The sequence below is a fragment of the Helicoverpa armigera genome, chromosome 23, assembly GCF_030705265.1.
Source record: "Helicoverpa armigera isolate CAAS_96S chromosome 23, ASM3070526v1, whole genome shotgun sequence".
Classification (NCBI taxonomy): domain Eukaryota; kingdom Metazoa; phylum Arthropoda; class Insecta; order Lepidoptera; family Noctuidae; genus Helicoverpa; species Helicoverpa armigera.
This window is the reverse complement of record NC_087142.1, coordinates 151267-173401: the sequence shown is the minus strand read 5'-3', so window position 1 is coordinate 173401 and position 22135 is coordinate 151267. Positions and strand designations below refer to the sequence as shown.

Below are 22135 nucleotides of genomic sequence, written 5' to 3'. Positions count from 1 at the left end.
GATCGCATCCTACGAATTGTTCAATAACTGTCCGTTATGTAGCTGTGGTTACTTCGATACGTTAATCATTGTGTATTGACGAGATTGTTATATTGTTGCTCATGTTAGTGGTATGATTTATTGGCTTAGTGTTATTATCATCCATTCTGTTTATAGAAACGAATGTATCCTTTCTAAAAAGTTATCTTAAATGTGGCATAAACTAATGTGCATGAGAACATTTTCGACGCAAAGACGTCGAAGATAAGATGAATTTACTTGTGAGAGACAAACAAAATAAGTTTGTTGTAACTCATCGCCTTCTAAGCCACATGCGTCCCACATTATAATGGAAAGACAAAAGATAAACTCGATAACGCGTCCTTCAGCAGCTCATCAAACTTATAATGCACCCTCCCTCCCCCCCCCTGAGCTGGTGCAGCGCTGCGTGCTCGCCCAGCCGCCGCCGGGATTAGCATGCTCTCGCCGCTCAAACGAAACTATTATTAAGTTCCTCGCCAAGATATAGGGATGGTGACGTCATTTGCATTCAGTAAATAAAACTACGTCTAGCCTCATTGCCACCACTGAATATTTAGTTCTCATTACCCTCACAAGGCTAGCTGTCTCTCATGTCTCTGGCTAGTCTAGTTCTTTCAGACAGTTGCAGGCCAATTACTGGGAATTACCGATCCCGTGCAGCAGACAGCCTGTCAAACAGTCTGACAAGTGACAGGACGAGTGACAGATGTGTTTGTGTGGCTATCGACTTCAAGATTGTGTTGTTTCCAGTCAAAATTCTTCAGCTATGATTAAAACAAACGCAGTAACGTCACTACATTGACATCAAAATATGTTAGTACGTGAAATATACCGCCTTCAGTGACATGGCACATACTATTTATTGTTACAACGAGCACATTTGTTTGATGTTGCTCTTTCATCTGCGCGTATATTATGAAGACGTAATGTAATTAGTTAATGAAGCCGGCTGTCGTGACGTCACATCAGACAGTTCATAACTACTTTATTATAATTTCTATGCTCTTTTGTAGATGTTTTCAACATTTATCTTAATACATAGTATAATGTTGAAATGTGTCTTTGAGTACTTAAGAGCTTTGATACTATTCAATTGCATGATATAACTATATTAAAGCAATCACCGCCGAAGCCATTGCTGACTATGTTATAAAATTCGTAACACACGTAACAACTCAGGATAATAGGTATAGTGTTAACCAATTCAATTAATAGAATATTAGATCAGACAGACGGTGGCTTATTGCCTTAGAAACCCAAACTCAAGTACTAACCACATTTTACAGTGTACCTTAGTGTTATGTTTTAGTAAGTTGCTCGAGGACTTAATGTTACTTGTCGAGTACAAACTGAATAATGAAGCGAGTTGTAGCGACTCGATAAAGTTTCCGATATATGTGGAGCGATTAATTACATGAGATGTGACGACAAACAGGTAGCAACGCAACAAGTTTACTGTTATAAACTTCATTAGCTTCATTAAGTTATTAACATAATGTATACCTACCGATGTTATAACTACGTGATAAGAAACATAAGTTGGAAAAATCATGAAGTTTTTTCCGGGCAAAGATGGCTCAAATCGATCATGACAAGCTCAGACATGAATTATCGATTAGTCACCTGTTGGTTATAATGATCATACATCACTTAACAAACATCTATCAACTATAAATATCAATTCAAAATAAAACAGATAATCATCCCTAACGACTAAATTATTAAGTGAAAAATAAACCTACAGTTAATTAAAAGTAGAAAAAATTTAAAAAACCTCATGAATACATTTAAACAAACTCTAACAATAACTGAAAAGCTTAATCATGCAAAAAATCAGTCCGCTTGGCGAATCGCAACTATTCACGGCGATCACAATGCTTCACTCATTATGCCACGCGACACTCACTCGTTGTAAATTACACCTTAACACTATTACACTAGAATACATAATTAAAAAGCTGATATGTTTAATATAGGCCTCGGATTAGTATGACCGGCTTGTCGCGGCACATTATTCTCGGGGTAATGTTTGGGCGGGCGGCGCGCGTGCGTTCGGACCGGAGGGCGGGCGCCGACTGACGAAGGGCGGCGCGGGTGTCCCGAGCTATATAGGTTAACGATCACGTTTCCTTACAGCCGTGATAATGCTCGGCTTGATTTGTGATCGTCCAGCGATTGAAGGTTAAGATCTGATCACCAGGAGTGCTCTCCAGGAGTTCCACTCGGCTTGCGAGGGAGTTCGCAGTTAGTGTTATTGTTTTGGTCAATTAATGGGAGTGGTCCTCAGGGCTCTAACTCGGGAATATTTGATTGTATTTCTCTCGGTCTCAGTTCTAGGAAGTTTCTCCGGTCGTATACAAACGTTCTAATATTTTGTTTAAAGCCAAGAAGACGCGAGAACAACTCATAAAGTAAGTTTTCTTTTTTAACCACATCCGCCCGTTACTATTCCTCTATATTCCCACAATAAGGAAGCTATAAACAAACACATCGTGCTGCTATTTACAAGTCAATAGAATTTGTCAGCACGATCGGAAGTGCTTGAGGAAACTACGAATAATGGACGAACACTGCTTTATTCATAACTCTCCTTTATTGTGCGCATTCGGGGAATATAGTGAACAGTCCATTTATTGGCACTTTCATACGAATTTTAATATAATGTGCATTCAAACGTATTGATTCTGTTTGATCAGGGATAGCTCTGCGAGCACTCTGAAGTGTGGCAAACCTTGCTGTTTATTTACTTTTGTACTTTAATTTATACTTTTTATGTATAAATTAAGTATTCGTACTTTTGTAGTAGAATTATTGTACAATTGAAAATAAATCCGGCACAGTATTCGCTATGCCATATTATCAACTATGACGTTGGATTATAAAATCCAATATGCCTAATCCAAGTGTCATCTTACATGCCTCACAAAGTTAACGTTTCAGGGAAAATATTCGTAAGTAAACCCTTACCAATTAAATGATATGAAGCGTTTGCCGACTAAGTCCGACCACAGATAAAGACGCACCCCCTATTTACCAACTTAGCGTAAGTATGTACCGAAGTTAACATAAGTACGTATGTGTGGACTCATTGCGTACCCCGGCGCCGCCTGCAAATGAACTCGAGCGTCTCCAATACCGTTTGAGAAATTAATAGACAAATTCCGAGTACTGCGCTCAAACAGGTATTATATCGTCGCTATGCAATACTCTACGTGCACTGCCAAGTAGTGTGCACTTCGAATATTATATTTTATATGAACATGTACATATGTATAAACTCTAACGTAAGGTGTAAGTGAATACAGTTTTTATTACACTTGAGTATTGTAAGGAGGGACAAAATAATGTTCTTCGTTGCTATAAAAAGTATTGAACGTGGTAATAATATAGCTTATACATTTGGCAGTTAACTTTAGTTCAGTTACGGAAAGCAGTTAAATAAAAAACACTAGCTAACAGTGAGTAGTATCAAGTGTAACAGCGCTCCGACAGACAGACAGACAAACTGCACGGTCTGGCTAACACACTCGCACGCCACACGCGGCGCCGGGGCGCGAGCATAGTGCAGCTAACTATGTATATGATGAGCGATAATTAATGTGCGGTAACATAAATTAATTCATTAAAACGGTCAATGCCAGTTACATTTATTTTAAGATATAATAAAAAATCATAATGTACAACTTCTGCAAACGTATCGGTAATCAGTATTTTTGTAGTCATCATTTAATATTGAAAGTATGTGAAAACGTTTAATATAGCTTGTTCCCGTAACTAAATCAAAGTCTCTTTTACCGAATAGATTGCTACTTTATTTATAGAAGTTACGCGCTTTTTATATCAATTTAAAACAAATCGATTGCCTGTTTCGTTACTTTCAAAAACACATTACCAAATCGTTTGCTGGTTTTTGTAAGATAAACAGATCTATACAATAACAGAGAATTCAGCTGTTAGCCCAGTTATAATATTAGCTATGAACACGAGTAGAGATAATATTGCTTCAGATTGTTTCACGCAGTACAGGGAGGCAGCTAGTTCACTCAGCATTAGAATATTATACGCAAGCACAAACTTTGAATTACTTCCAACAAACCTATGTATACGAAATGATTTGTTCCACAACTTCTACCTGAACTCTCGTATTATTCGCTATATTCAGGTTATACAAAAGATTTCTTTTGTGAGTAAAATAGCACTTTGAGCCTATGTGCTTGATTTCACACAAACACTGTCAGCAATACTGGCCTTATTTCCTACGTACATAAAGACTATTATTGTATGTAGATGTGAAGCGGTATGCATACACAGAATAAAGGGCTGTTGGAAGGTTCGATTGTATTACAGCGAAGTTGGCAGACGTCGTTATGGCCGAAGCCTGAAATAAATCACGATATGTCTGAACTTTCCCCTCCAAGCCTTAATGTCTTCGGAGATACAAGCCAAATGTGCCGGGTGTGCCCGGCTGCTAAATATTAAATACAACAAGATATTCATATTTAATCATATCGGATTAATAGAACAAATTAATACCTAACTTAGTACATAACCTTTTTAATATTTTATTTAAAGATTATTATTATGACGGCAATGAAGCGTGCAGTTTTCATTATTAAACGCTACGGTAGCTTTGAGAAAATTCCTCATGATATTTTCTGCGAGATCTATGATTGAGATGAACAGTTTCCCAGAATTTAAAGCATTGAAAGAATTTTCTTATAAAAGTTAATCACTTCCGCATCCACACCAGTAGACAAAGTAAGTTTAATTACAATCTCTAAGAAGACGATATTAAACTAAAGCTTTTGCTTCATAATAATCACTGTAAGAGTAAGAAAATAACATCTCACAGTAAGACGGAGAAATTCACGCTTATTAAATTGTAGAAAATACAGCATGTTTTAAAAATATAAGTTACTTTTTTGCGAGCGCACCAAGTATACGAAAATCAGACGGTTTTTGTTCTACCTGCTAAAAGGACAATGCCGGATTTTGTATGGACCCTGTCCCCACCCACCAACAGACTTGAAACTAGTGTCATCGGAAGCGCATCCTTCGATAGATCATGATTATCAAAACGATTTACTCCAAATGTATGGGGTTTTGGAAATACACGACATTTTAATATCCTTAATAATCAATAAACGTCAAGTTTATTACTCGGAGTTGCGTGGACCGATTTTGATAATTTTTGTTTTAATGCAAAGAAGGTGTGAAATGAAATGAAATGAAATGAATGATTATTGGTTTGATGTTATCACCGGTTAGAATGATAATTGGTTTGATGATTTTGTATGGACCTTTACTGACTCCAACAGAGTTGAACCTAGTGTCATCAGAAGCGCCTTATCCGATAGATATTTTTTTACTGTGACGGCATACTCTAAATGTTTGGGGTTTAATGAATTATTTTTTATTTTTAAATTATTCAAATCTCATAATTGTTTTTTTTTTTTATATGAACGTTTACTAGTCATTGGATACATGAAGTGGGCTGCCGTTGTAAGACGACTAAAAAGTCACGGTGTATACCTACTAACCTAACCTAACGTTACGTTAATTGTGGATACTAAAATGTCGAATATTTCCAAACCCCCATACATTTGGCGTAAATCGTTATGATAGTCATGATCTAACAATAGAGGCGCTTCCGATGACACTAGTTTCAAGTCTGTTAGTGGTGGTGAAGGTGTCCTCACGACATCCTACATTGCCTCTTCAAACCGATTATTTTAACCGATGATAACTAAAAAACTGCTTAAAAGATCTTGATGAAAATTACATTAGACTAACTTTGAGATAGATACTTTAAAATAATAATAAAAACATCAAAATCGGTCCACTCAACTCTGAGTAATTGGTTAACAAACTTGAAGTTAATTGATTATTAAGGATACTAAATTGTCTTATAGTTCCTAAACCCCATACTTTTGGAATGTGTCTCCATAATAAGAAATGATCTATTAAATGAGGCGCATCCAATGACACTACTTTCAAGTCTGTTGGTGGGTGGGGACGTTTTTAGGCATTGTCCTTTGTAGGCGTTTCTAAAACATATTAAAGTAACTCGAGCATTTTGTTACGTTTGTTATTCGTACTATATTAAACACGCGAACTAATAACCGCATGCATCCACGCTGTAGATACACCTGCAGTAACAAACATTCGCGAAGAATAAACAGGCTAAAAGGCCACAGTTAATGGAATGCTGGTCGTAACCGCGCCGCGCCGCAGACGCACCGCAGCCGCGCCGCTGTCGTGCCGCCGCCGCGCCGCACTCGACGGGTTAATATTTACCGAGAGAGTGCCTCAAAGGACCAGTGCGGGGCGCATAATATGAGCGTTCGATTGTATGGATTAACTGTGCGGTCATAGTGCACCACTGTACTTTTATATATTGGGAATTATTTTTTTGTATATTGGAAAAAATTTTATTCAGATATAACAACCGAATAATTTTCCGATATACGGTTACAGTTGTACTCTGATACCGGTAGGAGAATATAATACTTTATGAACACGGTAGCCTATGTATTTATTTTTATAAAAATATTTTTTACCTTACATTTTTTTATAAAGTGGCACTTTTCCTAAACGTGAAACTCGTAACGCCTCGACACATACACACCACTACAAGACAGCTACCTCGTAGCCGGCTACGACCCTCGCTGTTTAGCTCTACGACCCTCGTAGCGCGTAGCTCGTAGCTCGTAGCCCCACCCTCTACGCAGCGCTACGAGCTCTACGAGTAAAGATCGTAATTTGCTACGGAGAATGTTCTTAGGACATAAATTTGCGGAAAATTAGATTTGAACTTTACAATTATGAGTGTATTTGTACAAGTTCAGGGCAGATTCATTTGTACCACGAATAGCTTCATAGTAGTGAAAGCAAACAGCCTTTAAGGCTTATGATTGGCGCGGCTGTTGTTTGAAGCAAAGGCTTCGCTGCCTGTCGGGACTCAAATACGCCGACGTTACCCTAAGATACTTTTGACAGACTTACCTCAAATGGCGTTATGAAACAAGGAATATTTATACTTATATAAATTAAACTTAGCTATAAATAGCATGCTTTGTTAATGAATGCTTAAGCTTTAAAAGAGAAACAAAGTATTCATTAATTTGTCCTAGCTATGGAGATATGTATTCATGAGTTATCGCAGACATTAATAAACATATGATACAGCGGACTTGGAAACAGAATACAAGTGAAATATTGCGAGTAACGTTTTTTGTAAAAAGTGTGTCTCGAGGGAGTCTCGTGTGTTTGTGTAATATAGGAGATGTAGTGTCGTGTGTGATGTTCGCAGATATTGTATTACAAGTGTTGGAGCATAGGCTGATGATGATGGTCGAGACAGTTTTATCTCTAGGTATATTTTAGGTTGATTGAACACTTATGCATTGAGAAGAAAATGCAAGGAAGTAGTAGCATGAACATGTAAAGTCTATCGTGCAAAATAAAAATCACAAACTATTATTAATCGCTGAACAAATTGAACGCTAGTCTGTGAGGTCATTAGCCGTACGCCAGGTTAAATGTATTCCGGTTTTATTGCGGGAAAATATTTTTATGGGCGTGTAACCACATAAATATTGAAAAGCCATCATTTCTAGGAGCACATTAGCACGGCGCGCGTACTATCGGACTGCCTCCCCAGCTCCCTGCCCCCGGCCTCGCCCCGGTCGCGTGGCGCATAAATTGAATGCTGCTAGTGTTGCCAGCATTATAAACGACGCACCGGCTCGCGCCATCAACAATGCACGTCTTACCGCAACGCAATCTATTATTCACTTTAACGCCGAATATTTAAAATTCAATTTCTATTGCACCGACTTCGGGTGGTATCTTCAACATCTGTCATTATAAAATCGACTTTAATACCTTTGAACAAGGTTAATAATTGCATGTCCGCGGAGGTTTATAATCAACAGCTGAGAGGAAGGGAGTGAATCAATTTATCCGGGGAAGAGGGAATTATGAATGCTTGGGGGATTTGGTTACTAAGATTCATTCTGTAAGAGTTTGTTCACAATCCGCACCTATCGCACCCACTTATGAGCACTGAATGTCTTTACTTCCTACTGAAATAATTGTAGACTCTTTTTCATTCTTGACTCTGTTTTACACTAACTTCCAGTATTTACTGATTAACAGCTCACATTTTGTATACTTTATAATTTATAGATTCATACACAGGTAATTCTGAATAAATTGTATGTTAACCTAGAGCCTTTTTCAAAGGCCACTCTGTCAAATCACCGTTCTGTTCCAACCTTTTATAATCAGTGAACCGCATTCAATACCTCAGGCTTGACACTCTGTACTTGAAACCAATTCAAGATCTAAGCCAACATAACACAAGAATATTCTTGAAAAACCGTTGCTAATTGGTTCAATTATAGCGAAGGTCTCTTTTGAGTCAGGGTCCTGGCTGAGCTAAAGTTGATTATACTTGAGCACTCTTCCTCACACAAAGCGTCCCTCCGGCGAGAGGGCGGGGCGACACCGTACCTAACCAGATTAAGGGCCGGGTTTACTTTACGCGATCTCGCCGCGATCATTTGTTTCGTGTATCATTTTGTAGTTTCAAGTTCGACTGGAATACTATGGAAAGGGTTTTTACGTATCATTCATCTAAAAGTTTTTGTTTATACATGTACTGTTTTATGGGCATTTTTACGAAAATTTGTAGCTCTTCAAACTGAAGCTACATTGAAAGTCGTTTGGCATGTATCTACATACGTCGGTATTTGGTTTTCATTTAAAATTAGCTTCCTCTCTCCTAACACACTTATTTTGCTGTGCCCGACAGGGTCCATGTGAACTAAGAATACATGTGGAAAGCAATAAAGTAAGTAATGAGTATTAATTAATCATTTACGGGTGACATTGAATTATTAATAACCTAGCTTTTATTCGCCTTAAACAGTAATCTCCCTAACAGTCCCTGCGGGTCGCCAGTAACGTGTGGAGGCGCACGCAGACAGTTTTCAGACCTCTTTATATTTAGGTTAAGACGCGAGGACGTCTGTCAGCGAATATATTATGTAGGACAGTAACAAAGTCAAATTACATACGATAAGCAGTAGGTCAGTAGTCTGGTGAAACTTAAGTGAATCGGATTTCGTTCTATAGTGAATCTTAGGTAGTGAAAGATGTTTTAAATACAAAACTACAAACATCACTGATAACTAAAAGTTGGCTGAGTTTTACCTGCTGTACTGAGAACTCTCTAGTTTTACCTATTTATCACAAAAAAAAGCATAGTAATAACTTGAGATAATGAAGCAGTTGTATTTAGTGACAAGTTGTAAGTTTGTTCGCGAGTAATTGCCGCGACTCGGTCGACTGCCGCCCTAAGATTGTGCTCAACTTTCTGCTAATTATCTTACCCACTTGCTAATGTTTCGTACTGGCGAAATTGTACATTTTATGATGTTTTCTTTAAATCTCCGTTTTAACACAGTAGACTGGTAGTATAGTGAGACACATAACACTGATTGAATTGCTTTTCATTCGATCTAAAGTAGTCAATATCTCAAGAAGACGATAAAATATAAGTTCAATATTGAACGACTACTATAAAAGTAATGGCCAGCCATAGTGGAAGCTGTGCAATCACCTGAGGGTCGGTCACTCCGGCACTCCGGTCCTCGGTATAACAACGCTCTCAATTCTTTTAATTCCCGAGAGGGGCGCAGTTAATGGGGCTTACAGCACCACTGAGCGGGGCTGTGTTGTATTTGTAATTATTATAGATTCACCACTTTTCATATAAGTAGATTGAACGACATAAATGTTTAAAGGTTTTTCTATTTAAGTATCATTGATCCTTTTTTCGGGAGAATTTATTAAATGAAGGCACTTAGAGTTCATTTCGAATTAAATGTTATTTACTCTGAAAACCTGTGACGTAAATAAATACTTATTTCAATAATAAAACACGCTCTTGTTTAGTCCGTTTGCAAGACTAGTAAAATCGTAGGAAACAACACGTTACAAAATGCTCCAACTGTATACAAATGGTGACAAGCCCTTAATGTCTAACACGTACCTTTCCCGTGCAGCTGCTGCCTGTTCTCGGTGCCCTTGAGGCTCTCGGCGGTGTGTAGCAGCTCGTCCAGCTGCGGCTTCTTCTGCTCCAGCTCGCGGAGTACACCCTGAGGAGTGGACCACCATGTTAGAAGAGTAATGTGGTAGGCGTACAAAATGTGTTTGTGTGTTTAATTGTAGTTTTATACATTTAGTTCGCTATAAATAGCAAATTAGTAATATAGTGTTATATATACTTTAATTTACACGGATTCATGGTTAAATACTAATTAATAGTTTATATGACCGTGGTCGGTAAAAATTCAAGATAAAAAGAATATGGTAGTTCGTGTTAACTGCCCTGTACAGATAACGTGCATGTAAACAATACCTCCCAAAAGGATCGAATAAAAAGTTTTCTTGTTGTGTTTTTTCACAACAAACGAGGAGACCAGTGAAGTTCTCAACAATATACATAACAAGCGAAGTTTACAGAGTTTGTCTGCGTGTGGGCGGACAAACAGATGAGGATAAGAGATTTGTTAAGTATAGTAAAAGAAAGCATGCTTATTTAAGGTGCAATAGGTAAAAATATGCCACTCGTTCAATTGACTTCGCAATAGTTGTGATCATAAACTTCAGCTTAGAGTTTACTTACAAATACGTCATATTTAACAAAGACATCATACAGCCGCTTGTTATTTTAGTTAATTTGGTGTGTTTCAGGCGTTACACCTCATCTGCTGGCATAATTAGTCACAAATGAATGAGTTGTTGTTGTTAGCGCGCAGAGCCTCGCTCACTCACTCAGTCGCTCACTCACTCACTCACTCGGGCCACAAACGTTATTAACGTACCACATTACACCGACACTGGTGCGTATACGTAACAATATGGTTACACCCTAAAATATTTATTCTTATTCTAGTGAACATAGGTACTTTTAACACCAAAACATACGTGTCTCAATCATAATAAAAGGTTACCCAGTGTACCTGTTTTAACATCTTTCGTTCATCTTTCATTTCAATCGTTTGACCACAAGGTCGTATGACGATCTGTCATGTAATCAAAGTCTCAAAGTCTGTTCAGGTGAATGCCAATGTTACGTACTTTTGTAAACGCCTTTATTGAAAGAGCCACTCAATAATATTAAGTATGGCCCGTCTCTCTGTCAGTTGCTTTATATAATTTATCACTTAGTATAATAACTACATAACTTTAAGCCTATTTTATTTGGAAAGGTAGATGTAAAAGCATAATTTGCCAAATGTATTCTCTATTGCCATCAGCAGGCAACCATTAGGGCATCTATAATTCTTCGCTTTATTAATACACATAGGTACGAATGTGCATTTATAGGAGCTTGTTGCTATAGTCCATTAAAAAATGCATGAAGCGTTAAAATTCATAGTGTTGGAGCCGGCTCACATGTTGCGCTTTCCGGGAATCCATCATGGCGGCCGGCGGTGCCAAAATATTGCCCAATATTCGTTTTGTACCAGCCGGCCAAAGAACACCGGTAGCAAAGCTTTTTGTTACATTTTTAGGCTTTGGTACAAAAATGTACAGGAAAATATAAGAGAATACTAGATAGAAAACTTTTAAGCGAAACTAGTTTATTTTTTCCAACTTTTATAAAAATATGAAAACTAGTTTTTACGAGCACCCCATGGGAATTGGATAAGCACTTTGCGCATCATTAAAGTAGACTGCGATAAATAGCCTTTCCTAAGATTAGCGCGTTCAAGCAAACGATTATACAAACTCTTCAGCTTTATAATATTTGTATATAGCACAGATTTAAAATTACTTGTTTATGTCAGATATATTTCTGTGTAAGACTGAACATCGCCAGTGAGAGTGCAGGGCATATTCGTCAGTCCACAACGAGATGATGTTATCAATATGTATCTCGCAGCTCGGGGCACCTCGTTTATCTCGAGAGATTCGCTCTCCGGGGATACACCGCCGTACATTCTTACGTTCAAGCTCCGAGAAACGACGGAATGCGCCCGAATATACAGGTAACAATAAGTACGAGCAGACCACGTGAATTATTTGACACGTTTCACTGATACAATATCTTACGAAAAACTGATCACATCGATTATAAGTGTGACAGTTTGTGGCTTCGATAATTTAGATATTTGATCTTCAATTACGCTTCAACGGCTGACCAAATATAAAACAAAAACGTAATTTTATTCAATTGCAGTTGATAGGCATTGTTCCGACAACACGCCATCAAATAAACTTGATATCTTTCCCGATCGATCACCAATTATAAAGTAATTACCGAACTTTAATAAACAAGCTGTACAATAGAACTTCGGTAAAATACATTAATCCAACAAAACTCATTTGATAGCCAAAAAGCCACGCAATGCTTTTTAAATTGATCATTATGATAACCATTGATGCATTCATTATGAAGTTTTTAATTGTTTTCATATAACATCAATAGCGAACAGATTACATTATTATCACTATGTACAATACCATTTGAACCATTTCATATACATACATTTATGTGAAAAACATTTAATTTCATGGTCGTCTTCAAAACTTTCTCATCTAATGTGAGAAGATAGAATGATGTCAACTAGCGTTACCCTTGTTTAAACTAGTCTGACCGTGATCTCATTGACTGAACCCTTCACTAGCGGTGACCGGCCCACACCTTATCTCAACCGGTTTATTTATTTCCTTGAAGAAAGGTACGTCTAGCACAAGTTGCTGAAGTCAATTTGCAGAGAGTTACTTTGCTTCAAGTTAAGTTAAGCACAAGTTGTAAGAGCGAATAGTTACCTAACAGACGCTCGCTTAACGAAACACGCCGTACTGTTACTATCTTACTTGCTTGTACTTTGCACTTACTGATTGAAATTAGCAAAAACATGGACAATCTACGCTGAACGCTGTTTTTGATAAAACAGTAATATAAAACCAAAGTTTTCGTTAGGATATGATGACTGATCCACGACAATATCTAAGGAGCTTATGTCCTTTACACCTGGTATTCTTATCTATCAAGTAGAACCACATCTGATTGTCATCAAAGTGAACAGATTATCTCGCCTGCAATACGTCCACAATGAGAAGGCTCCGCACTATAATTAAGCACTAGGAACTATTTAGTCTCAGCTGAACTCACCGCCAGCACTTTAACTTTCCACAACTTGGCGTTATTCTAATGACGGCTCGTAATTAGCTACAAGTTGCCGTTCGACTAGATTTTAAGATAATGTCTACTGTGCAGACATAAAAAGAAAATCTATAAGAGCTTAATTCAGGTTCTATCGGCAACGATGATTTTGATGACGATACTTTTGTATCTGTTCTTAACATTTAGTTTTTATGCGAGCACGTTGCACATTCCTTGTTAGCAGCGCATGAATGAACTCCCTAAGGGTGTGTACACACTACGCATGTACAAGAGCGCGACGGATGCCAGCGAGTTTTTATGTTCCATGATATGTGTTCGTGATTTATTTCCTGTTTCATCTGCCATGTCGGAACACGTAATATACACGCAACAGGACAGATGGCAAAAATACATTATGTGTGATTATACCGGGAAGCTGCACACGTCTGATCCGCTTATCTGCTGTTACACAAGATTATTAAATATCTTGCAAGCTGTTCGATCTAAATAAAAAGCAGTTTTCCTACTCCATCAGTGTAGTCAAAGGGTCGATATCTCGATGAACAGCGACCCATTCGGTAGATAAGTTAGAAGCATGGTGTTCACACCCAAGATATGAATAAGTTGAACGAGAGAAGTTGTACCGGCGCGCCCCGGGGCGTGTCGGCCCAGTCACGCGGGTGCACTCGACGGGGTTGCAGAAAGAATGTGCGTGTATTGTGAGTTATATCTCCAGACGAAGGGGTCTGTGTGAAACCCTTTCTAAAGTACCTACATACATCAAAATCAACGATAATAATTGCAAGTAGGTGAGCAGTTAAATCTTACTACAGGTTTAAGAAGTTTCATCAAAGTACTTGTAACTTTGTGATTTAAACAACTAACCGAGACGAAACTAGTTTGCCGCTAAATGATAATACTTTAACTTTGGAAAGTTATTTCACCTAATCAAGTTTGAGACCAAGTTTTAAAGGAGCTTAAAACTAGGACAGTCTGCCAATCTACATAGATTAATATCTTCAACCCAGTTAAGATTATTTCATCCAAAACAAATTCAATTAATTGAAACAAAGGTAAACAGAACTTTAGAAATAAGCCAAACAATACGAGAACAATTAATCATTCCTTTTTGTATGAGAACAGCAGGAGCGGCACGTCCTCCCCGTGCGGCGGCGAGGGCGCGAGTGTCGCGGCCGGCTCCCCGCCCCCCGCCGCCCCGCGCGGCACCCCTTATTGATCCCCTCCCGCCGCTCCACTGAGTAACAACTAACCAACTTAATAAGAACTACTTCACCCCCCGGGCTGAGTGCTCCACAAGACGATTTAGGATAATTGCGTTACATGCTAACAGCTCAAACTATACTAGCAGATGTGCCCAGGTAAGTTATATTAACATTTTTATAGAAAAGCCGAGGCAGTCGCTCAAAGCTTCCTGTATATAATAATAATTTGCGATAATATTTTCGTAAATAAAATTTGATCATTGAATGCTATTGTAGTGTAGATGATGATGTTGCGGGAGACGCTATGATAACAAGCCGCGGTTTGTTTGTTTGTGTTCGTGTAGCGCCGACCGTGCCCGTGTTGTTTCACAGTCCGCAAGCAAAATAGTTCAACTGAGATTGTTTCTACTAAACAAACTGCTGCTTCATCAAACCTCAATTTAATTCCGCTTCGTAAGCACTGCGCAGGTGATTAGTCAACCAAAATTTGCAGGGATGGGGAGAATAGTTCTCGCAACTATCAGCAATAATTATTTCACTTAGCTAGCTAGCTGTAAACCTGGCTGTAGGTATTATATATGATTGAATATTGGCTTACTCAGCATATGTCACACCGGGATTATGCGACGTATTGGCATGTTTGATGGCGCATAACCACCGCATACTAGTTAATCACGCGGAATTACATACAACACGGCATAAGTCATAACATACACCACGGCGAAGCAATACGGATCAGAGAAACAGCTTTTAGAATAGAGCAAAATGTAAAAGTAGAATAATTAAATACAGGAATGAATTCCACAACTGCTCAAATTCAGTTTACGGTTAAAAAGGTGGTGTAAGCGAAATTATAAATTACCATGAAGATCCTAATGGGCCATTTACCGGATACCGTGGAACTGCGCTTATCTAACAGATAAAGCTTTAAGTATAAGGTACACGGTATCATTACGATTGTATTTCTGACGGGATCAGCAGGAATTTGCAAGATATTCTTATGTACATCTCAGAAATACTATTGGAATTGACACATAATATAAACAGCTAAACAGGAGTTTCGCAATAATTTGCCTAGATATCAATCTAATTAGCGGACCAGCAATAATAACGACTCCCAGCATGAATGGCGACTGAAAACATCAAAGTGCTCCTTTGAATGTTATTCACCAATTTCAATGTGCATGTATAAAGGCCCAGAGCCTGTACAAAGCCAGAAATAGCCAGCATAGAGCACAAAGCTCTCCGAGACCTATTTTCAATTTATGAGCTGAATAGATTGTTCCTGTACTTCGACGAGATTACAAAGTGTCCTAAAGAGGGTCGCCGAGTTACGAGATATTCAATAGCCGACAATTTTACTACCAGGATCAGACCTTCCGAATTCTGAGTTAAAGCTTGTAGAATCAACTAGGTACTGGAAGATATCTCGTAATGTCCAACAGAGCAAGTTTGGCAGAATACTGAGCATTAGTGCAGCATCAATGGTGATGTTCATCCAGAATGCTGTGTTCACTCTCCGTCTGGCTAGCTGCCAGGTGTTACTTGTTCACAATATTCTTACATTAGTAGCTGCATAATGGTTAGCATTAGAAGTCGAATTCATTTAGTCCTCTTTTCTATCGACTCCTATTGGAACTGAGCATAACGACGTGTAAACTATGAAATATCTTAGACCTCTTATACATTTGAAGGATAGGTACACGCCTAAGATGCAAAGGATTGATACCTTTGCATCTTAGGCGTGTATGATCCCTCGAAACCTATTAACTTAATTATAGGATTACCAAGTATCGACCAGCTTACAAGGAAAAAGATCGACCCCTATTACTTGAGACTTAAGATAACTCTCGAGATAATTCAATAGTGGTATTAAAAAAAGGTACAGCAGTCATTCTAAAAGCACTACAGAAAGCCTTTAGTATCTGCTGGCATAAGTGCTCCTTATTACTAAAATTCTAAATTCTCCTTTCAGGAAGCTAATCCTAACTAATATTATAAATGTGAAAGTAACTCTGTCTGTCTGTCTGTCTTTCTGTCTGTCTGTCTGTCTTTTCTTCACGCCAAAACTACTGAACCGATTTGTGTGAAATTTGGTACAGACATAGTTTGGAACTTGAGAAAGGACATAGGATAGTTTTTATTACAAAGAAATATAAAAATAAAATTTAGTCCGGACATATGGCGCCATCTATTAGTCAAACCAAAAATCTTCCGGAAGTCACCATTCCACGCGAACGAAGTCGCGGGCAAAAGCTAGTTCATCATAAGTTACGAGTGACGGGACGTCAGACGTGCTCCGTGGTCACGGCCAGACTGGCTGGCTCGCGGCTCGTACCGGGAGTACGGCGTGCTCGCACGTGGCGTGCCGGCGCCGCGTCGCCTAGCAACCACGCCGCACGGAGCCGGTGGGGTGGGTTATAGGGAAGCGGCCACAGTCGATAGACAAATGTCGATAGTTTTTGTTATCGATGGAATTTAAGTAAGAATTATCACTTTCACATAACTTCGTTTTCGAATTTTTTTAAGCGTAGGTACTGTAGACATTATTACATTACAGAAAATTATATAAGTATGTCAAAAAGAAAAACTAAAACCATAACCCAGCTCATAAATAACCCGTCCGGAAAGTTATTTACAACTATGAGGCTAAAATGTTGGACGTTGTATGGGCTTGAACAAAATGCAGTTGGAGAATACTCTTATGAATATTAGTAGTTAGTTCTTTCTTTTGTCTGGTTGCGAAAGTCAAACTTGAAGACAAAAATGAAGTGATATAAACGTTTCAAAACTACTCAGGTCCTCATGAATTTGCCCTTAATTATTTTTAACCCCCGACGCAAAAACGACGGGGTGTTATAAGTTTGACGTGTCTGTGTGTGTGTGTGTGTGTGTGTGTGTGTATGTGGCATCGTAGCTCCCAAACGGATGATCCGATTGTAATGCGGTTTTTTTTGTTTAAAAGGTATGTCAGTCGGGAGTGTTCTTAGCTATGTTTGGTGGAAATCGGTTCAGGTCTTCAAGGTCATCAGCTCGTTTGCTAGATGTGATAGGAATGTTACACGCTCAGTTTACTTGCAAGTATATGTGGGATCTGAAATTTGAAACACTAATGTCTTTTGGAACCACTGAGCTGGTCTGCTGTTAGGGCACGAAGGTAGGAGACGTAACCCTGAACTGCCTTTTAGTAAACCCATCGAGTTTGGGCTCGTTGAATTTGTCTTGACGAGTTCTCTTCATGTTTCTGATTGACGAGAACCTGATGCTGGAAATGGGATGTGGCGGATAAAACCCTGGAATGCCGGAATGAAACGGATAAAACTATTTATATTTTTGCTGAAAATCTAGAATGTCCAAAGGTTAATCTTTATTGTTTCTCAATCTGTGCAATTCTCCCAGAGCCAGTTTGTCATGAGGATTGTTAAACAGCTTCCTTTGGCCGAGATCGCACATAGCGACCCCTTCTTAAGATAAAATAAATTAAATGAAAGAAGGAAAAATTAAGGAGCTCCTTTAAAAAGCATGAAATAAAATTAAATTATAAATTTAAAAAAACCCCCGACCCAAAAAAAGTACGTAATTAAACCCTATAAAAAGCAAAAAATAACTTTTAACACTACGTAAACTAAATTTTGACGTGTCGGGGGACCGCTTTTTACCTTCATAAATACTTACATAAATCAAATGATACCTACCTAATTACAACATTCGTTTAAAAAAAAAACACGTAGGTATCTAAAGTAATGAATTAGGGCGGTCCCCCGACACGACAAAATTTAGTTTACGTAGTGTTAAAAGTTATTTTTTGCTTTTTATAGGGTTTAATTACGTACTTTTTTTGGGTCGGGGGTTTTTTTAAATTTATAATTTAATGGCGAGTCCAATCGTGACCGGTTGACTGTGCAGTAGACAATTCTTTCCACTAACCTTGCTATTTGTACAGACCCTTAATTTAGATTTAACCATATCGATGCCATAGATACGGAATATGTTGTCTGTTTTGCTTTGCAAAAAACAAAAGTGTATAAATAAAACACTGTTGCACACAAACATGAGGCAACAAATGGCTGTGCTGTGATGTTACTTGACAAGAGTTATAGGGACTTCAAATTAGTCAAAATGTACAGTCAAAATACGTGAAGTCACTGATAGCCGAATTCAAATCGACAAAGTTGCTTCACGAGGACTGAATATGTATTTACACAACCATACATTTCTACATATCCAGTTATTCATTACATTTCTTGACAACTAGAAATTAATACATATTCTTAATGTTTATTTTCGTTTAAAATATCTAGGAATTTTTTTTAAATATTTCGGTCACAAAAACAAAATTTTATTAAATTCATCTATCGACACATTCCCAGCACTGTGTTCCGCGCGCGCATGCGTGCTAAATTTCAGGTAGTCTTTATATACCGAGCGGTGAGGGTTGAGCGAGTAGTCGCGTCTCAGTGAGCGATCGGAGCACACGTCTCAAATTAACGTAAAAGCGAACAGGTATATACTTTATTGGAAGGTAACTATTATGCCGTGATCGGAACGTTATTTCAGGTTTCAGCACTAATTGAATTTCTGTTTCAGCAATCAGGGTGAAATAGCCGTGATTCAGTTGATACAATAAAATCGTAGGCGCGTTCAATGTAACGCCGGCGTTTTTAATTTGCTCTTAATTGTGCAGCTGAAAGCTTTACTGTTCATTAACGAGGGTTACAGCCAGAGTATGGTTTAACTGTTATTACAATTCAGCACGAGGAATTAATTGCTGAACATTTTTGTTCAGTAGGTATTTGCTATTCAATTTTTTTAACGTAACTGCTTCTTCAATGGATTTTAAGTTTTCATTATGTAGATATTGTTATACGGAAATTCAAATACTCATTAAAATGTTCAATGTCAGCACAATTAAAACTCAGTGTTCCCTTCATGGGTCAGAATGGTTAGTTAGCGGTAACCCTTATCTAAATAAATAAGTAATGTGTCGCGCGGCGGATCAGGGTCACGGCTATGACGTCACTCGCCGGGATGCGGTGAAGGTGATGCTAATGGTGAAGAGATGAGATTGCCGGTAATGGACGAAGAATATTTAACTTGAGGCAATTTTTATCCTAAGATACATTTATCGATACAGTTATTGTAACGTACAACATTAGAAGAAGAAAAATAAAATAAAATCAAGATTCAATCGGGTGATTAAATTCTGGTATATTTACTCCTTTAGGTAACAATTATTTGTTTAAAACTTGGATAAGCGTAATATAATCTTATTGTTGCCTACTTGTAAATAATATCGATATTTCCATGTAATTGATAACTGCTCACAAAGGCGTGACGAGCTTCAGTTGGAGAGTTGTTTGTTTACACAACAATAGCTCGGAAGACTTCCAATTTAGCACTTCATTGGCAACGTTTACTAATATTCCGGTAAGATTCAGCTATGTACTTGTATTGCTTTATATTTAGCTCAGCTGGAGCTCAAGTTATTCTTGTCTTTGTGCAATAAACAAATTCCCATCAAATACCGTGTTTACGCAGGCATCTCATAATCACATTTCCGAGTCTTTGCAAAAACTACACAAAGAATGCTCGCGAAGATAATACATCTTCTTTATAACGCGGCCAAACGATCTTAAGTAAATTCTTCAGAGAAAAAGCTAGCTTTAAGTATTTTTGCTAGCAAGTTTATGCTCTAGTTTTTTTCTTCATTTGTTGTACTGAATATAAATGGTAACAATTTTTAGATGGCTCTGATGCAGAGATTGAACACCTTTTTAGATGAAGGGTTGTAACGTAACACATCTGATACTAGAATGTTTAAAAACACACAAGTAAACTTAAAACAGGCTAATTGGTTGACTAAACAGCTAAAATGCCACTAGTTGGACTACAAACAAACTCAAAGATACAAAATCTTGGAGAACGGCTGGAATCTAACTAGCTGCTAACAAATACCTTCTGGATATCTCATCCAAGTAATGATCATGTATGTCATCCTGCGAGTCTACAATTGGCGAGTGTTCGTAATGGCCCAACATACATTGAATATATTGTTTATGAGATACTGACGGTGGGCGCAGTGAACGCGCATTGGATGCTAATCAGTGGGGAGTGTCGAGGCGCATAGTGACGCGCTCGCACTCGCGCCTTGCTAAACAATGTGGGCGTCGCGGGGGTACCAACCAAGGTATTCCTGTGTCTACGTAGAACTACCCTCTCAGACGTAGTTACTACAAGTTTAACGTTTCAGTTATCAAACAGGGTCTACACTAACCACATCGTGTAATATCTTGCTTTTATCTTTCCCAGACTTATTTTTGTTCTCTCTCAAAAATTAAAAACAGTTGGGAATGATCTCCAACATCTGTCTGTTTATATTGTCTCTGCGGGGACCGGGTCCGGTGTTCTTACAATGTACATTTTCAGCTCGTTTCATATTGCGTCTAAATTGAAATTTTCATAAGATGGGGTGTCTTATTATTAGCTTTTATCACGTATCCACGTCGCCTCATGTATTTTGGGTATATTGTCTTATTATATGTTCAACATCCCCACAGGCATTATGTTACCATTAACAAAGTAATTGAACGTGAGAGTACTGAAACCGAACGTTGTGACTGTTGCAATAAACACGTACGCAAATTGTGCATTCCCGGGATTAAGATACTCATTAGCATGCGAACCATATTGATTGTGTTTAGTGTGTATGTGTGCACACACACACACAGCTGTCACTGCGTATCGGTAGTGTGAAGGTGCCATAAAGACGCCGACCTTACGCGCGGGCCCCCAGCTCCGACACGCGGAAATAACTTCTCACTCACAGGCAATAAAGTTTAAATTAGTTTCTACCTATTTAGGGGTAGTAATAAATTTAATCTTTTGTCTAATGTTCGCGGAATGATCTACGTTATGTTTTAAATTTCTAGAATGGTCTCTGTTCACCGGAAAACCGTTTGTTATGTTTATTGCTTATTTTGGGTGTCGAAGATATATTGAAGTATTTCAATTTGCTCCTGTTTTGTAGCTGTTAAAATATCGACTAGCTGGGGTGTAAAAGGGTTCATAAGAGCCAACATATTTATACCATCCACACAATAAGGACTATACATAATATATCGGTTAATAATATGTAAGTCCTTAGTAAGTACATAATTACGAAATCTCCTCCGCCCAATTATGGTAAGTTCCAGGTGGTGCAGCTGTGGTGAGTGCTGTGAGGCGAGGAGTACTAACCTTCTGCTTGTCGAGCTGGTGCAGGATGTCGTCCACATCGCCGACGGCGACCGCCTGCGTGCGCAACATGTCCACCTCCACAGACACCCAGTCGCGGATCTGAACACAAACAGGAACACATTACACCACAATAACCCAAACACAGCTACTATCCTTACTGCTGGATAAATAAAATGGTTGCATCGCATATCAACAACTAGGGATGCCAAGTGTACTGATCTATGTAAGGAAATAGGAATATGCCGTGTCTAAAGTGATCTCTAATATAAGGTCTTCCTATCATCGTAGATACTATTGTTTTAGAATCTTTAGGCAATCCATACAAGACATATTTGGTGTCAAAGTAACTCAATTATCTTATAAATCCTATACAGTATTAATATGGTGGAAAGGGAAGCCGTATCAATATATCGTGGAACAATAGCCGCCATTGTACAAGCACACGACAACTTGTATCAATTACATTTAG

The 22135-nt window shown here is 38.3% G+C and overlaps 1 protein-coding gene across 1 annotated transcript in view; it reads right to left on the bottom strand.

The window, feature by feature from the left end:
- Positions 1 to 22135, bottom strand: part of LOC110377436 (dystrophin, isoforms A/C/F/G/H) — a 407988-nt gene that overhangs the window by 330734 nt on the left and 55119 nt on the right. Inside the window, 2 exon segments of the mRNA XM_064040791.1 lie at positions 10082 to 10187; positions 21667 to 21765. Of these exon segments, the coding sequence (XP_063896861.1) occupies positions 10082 to 10187; positions 21667 to 21765 (205 nt within the window).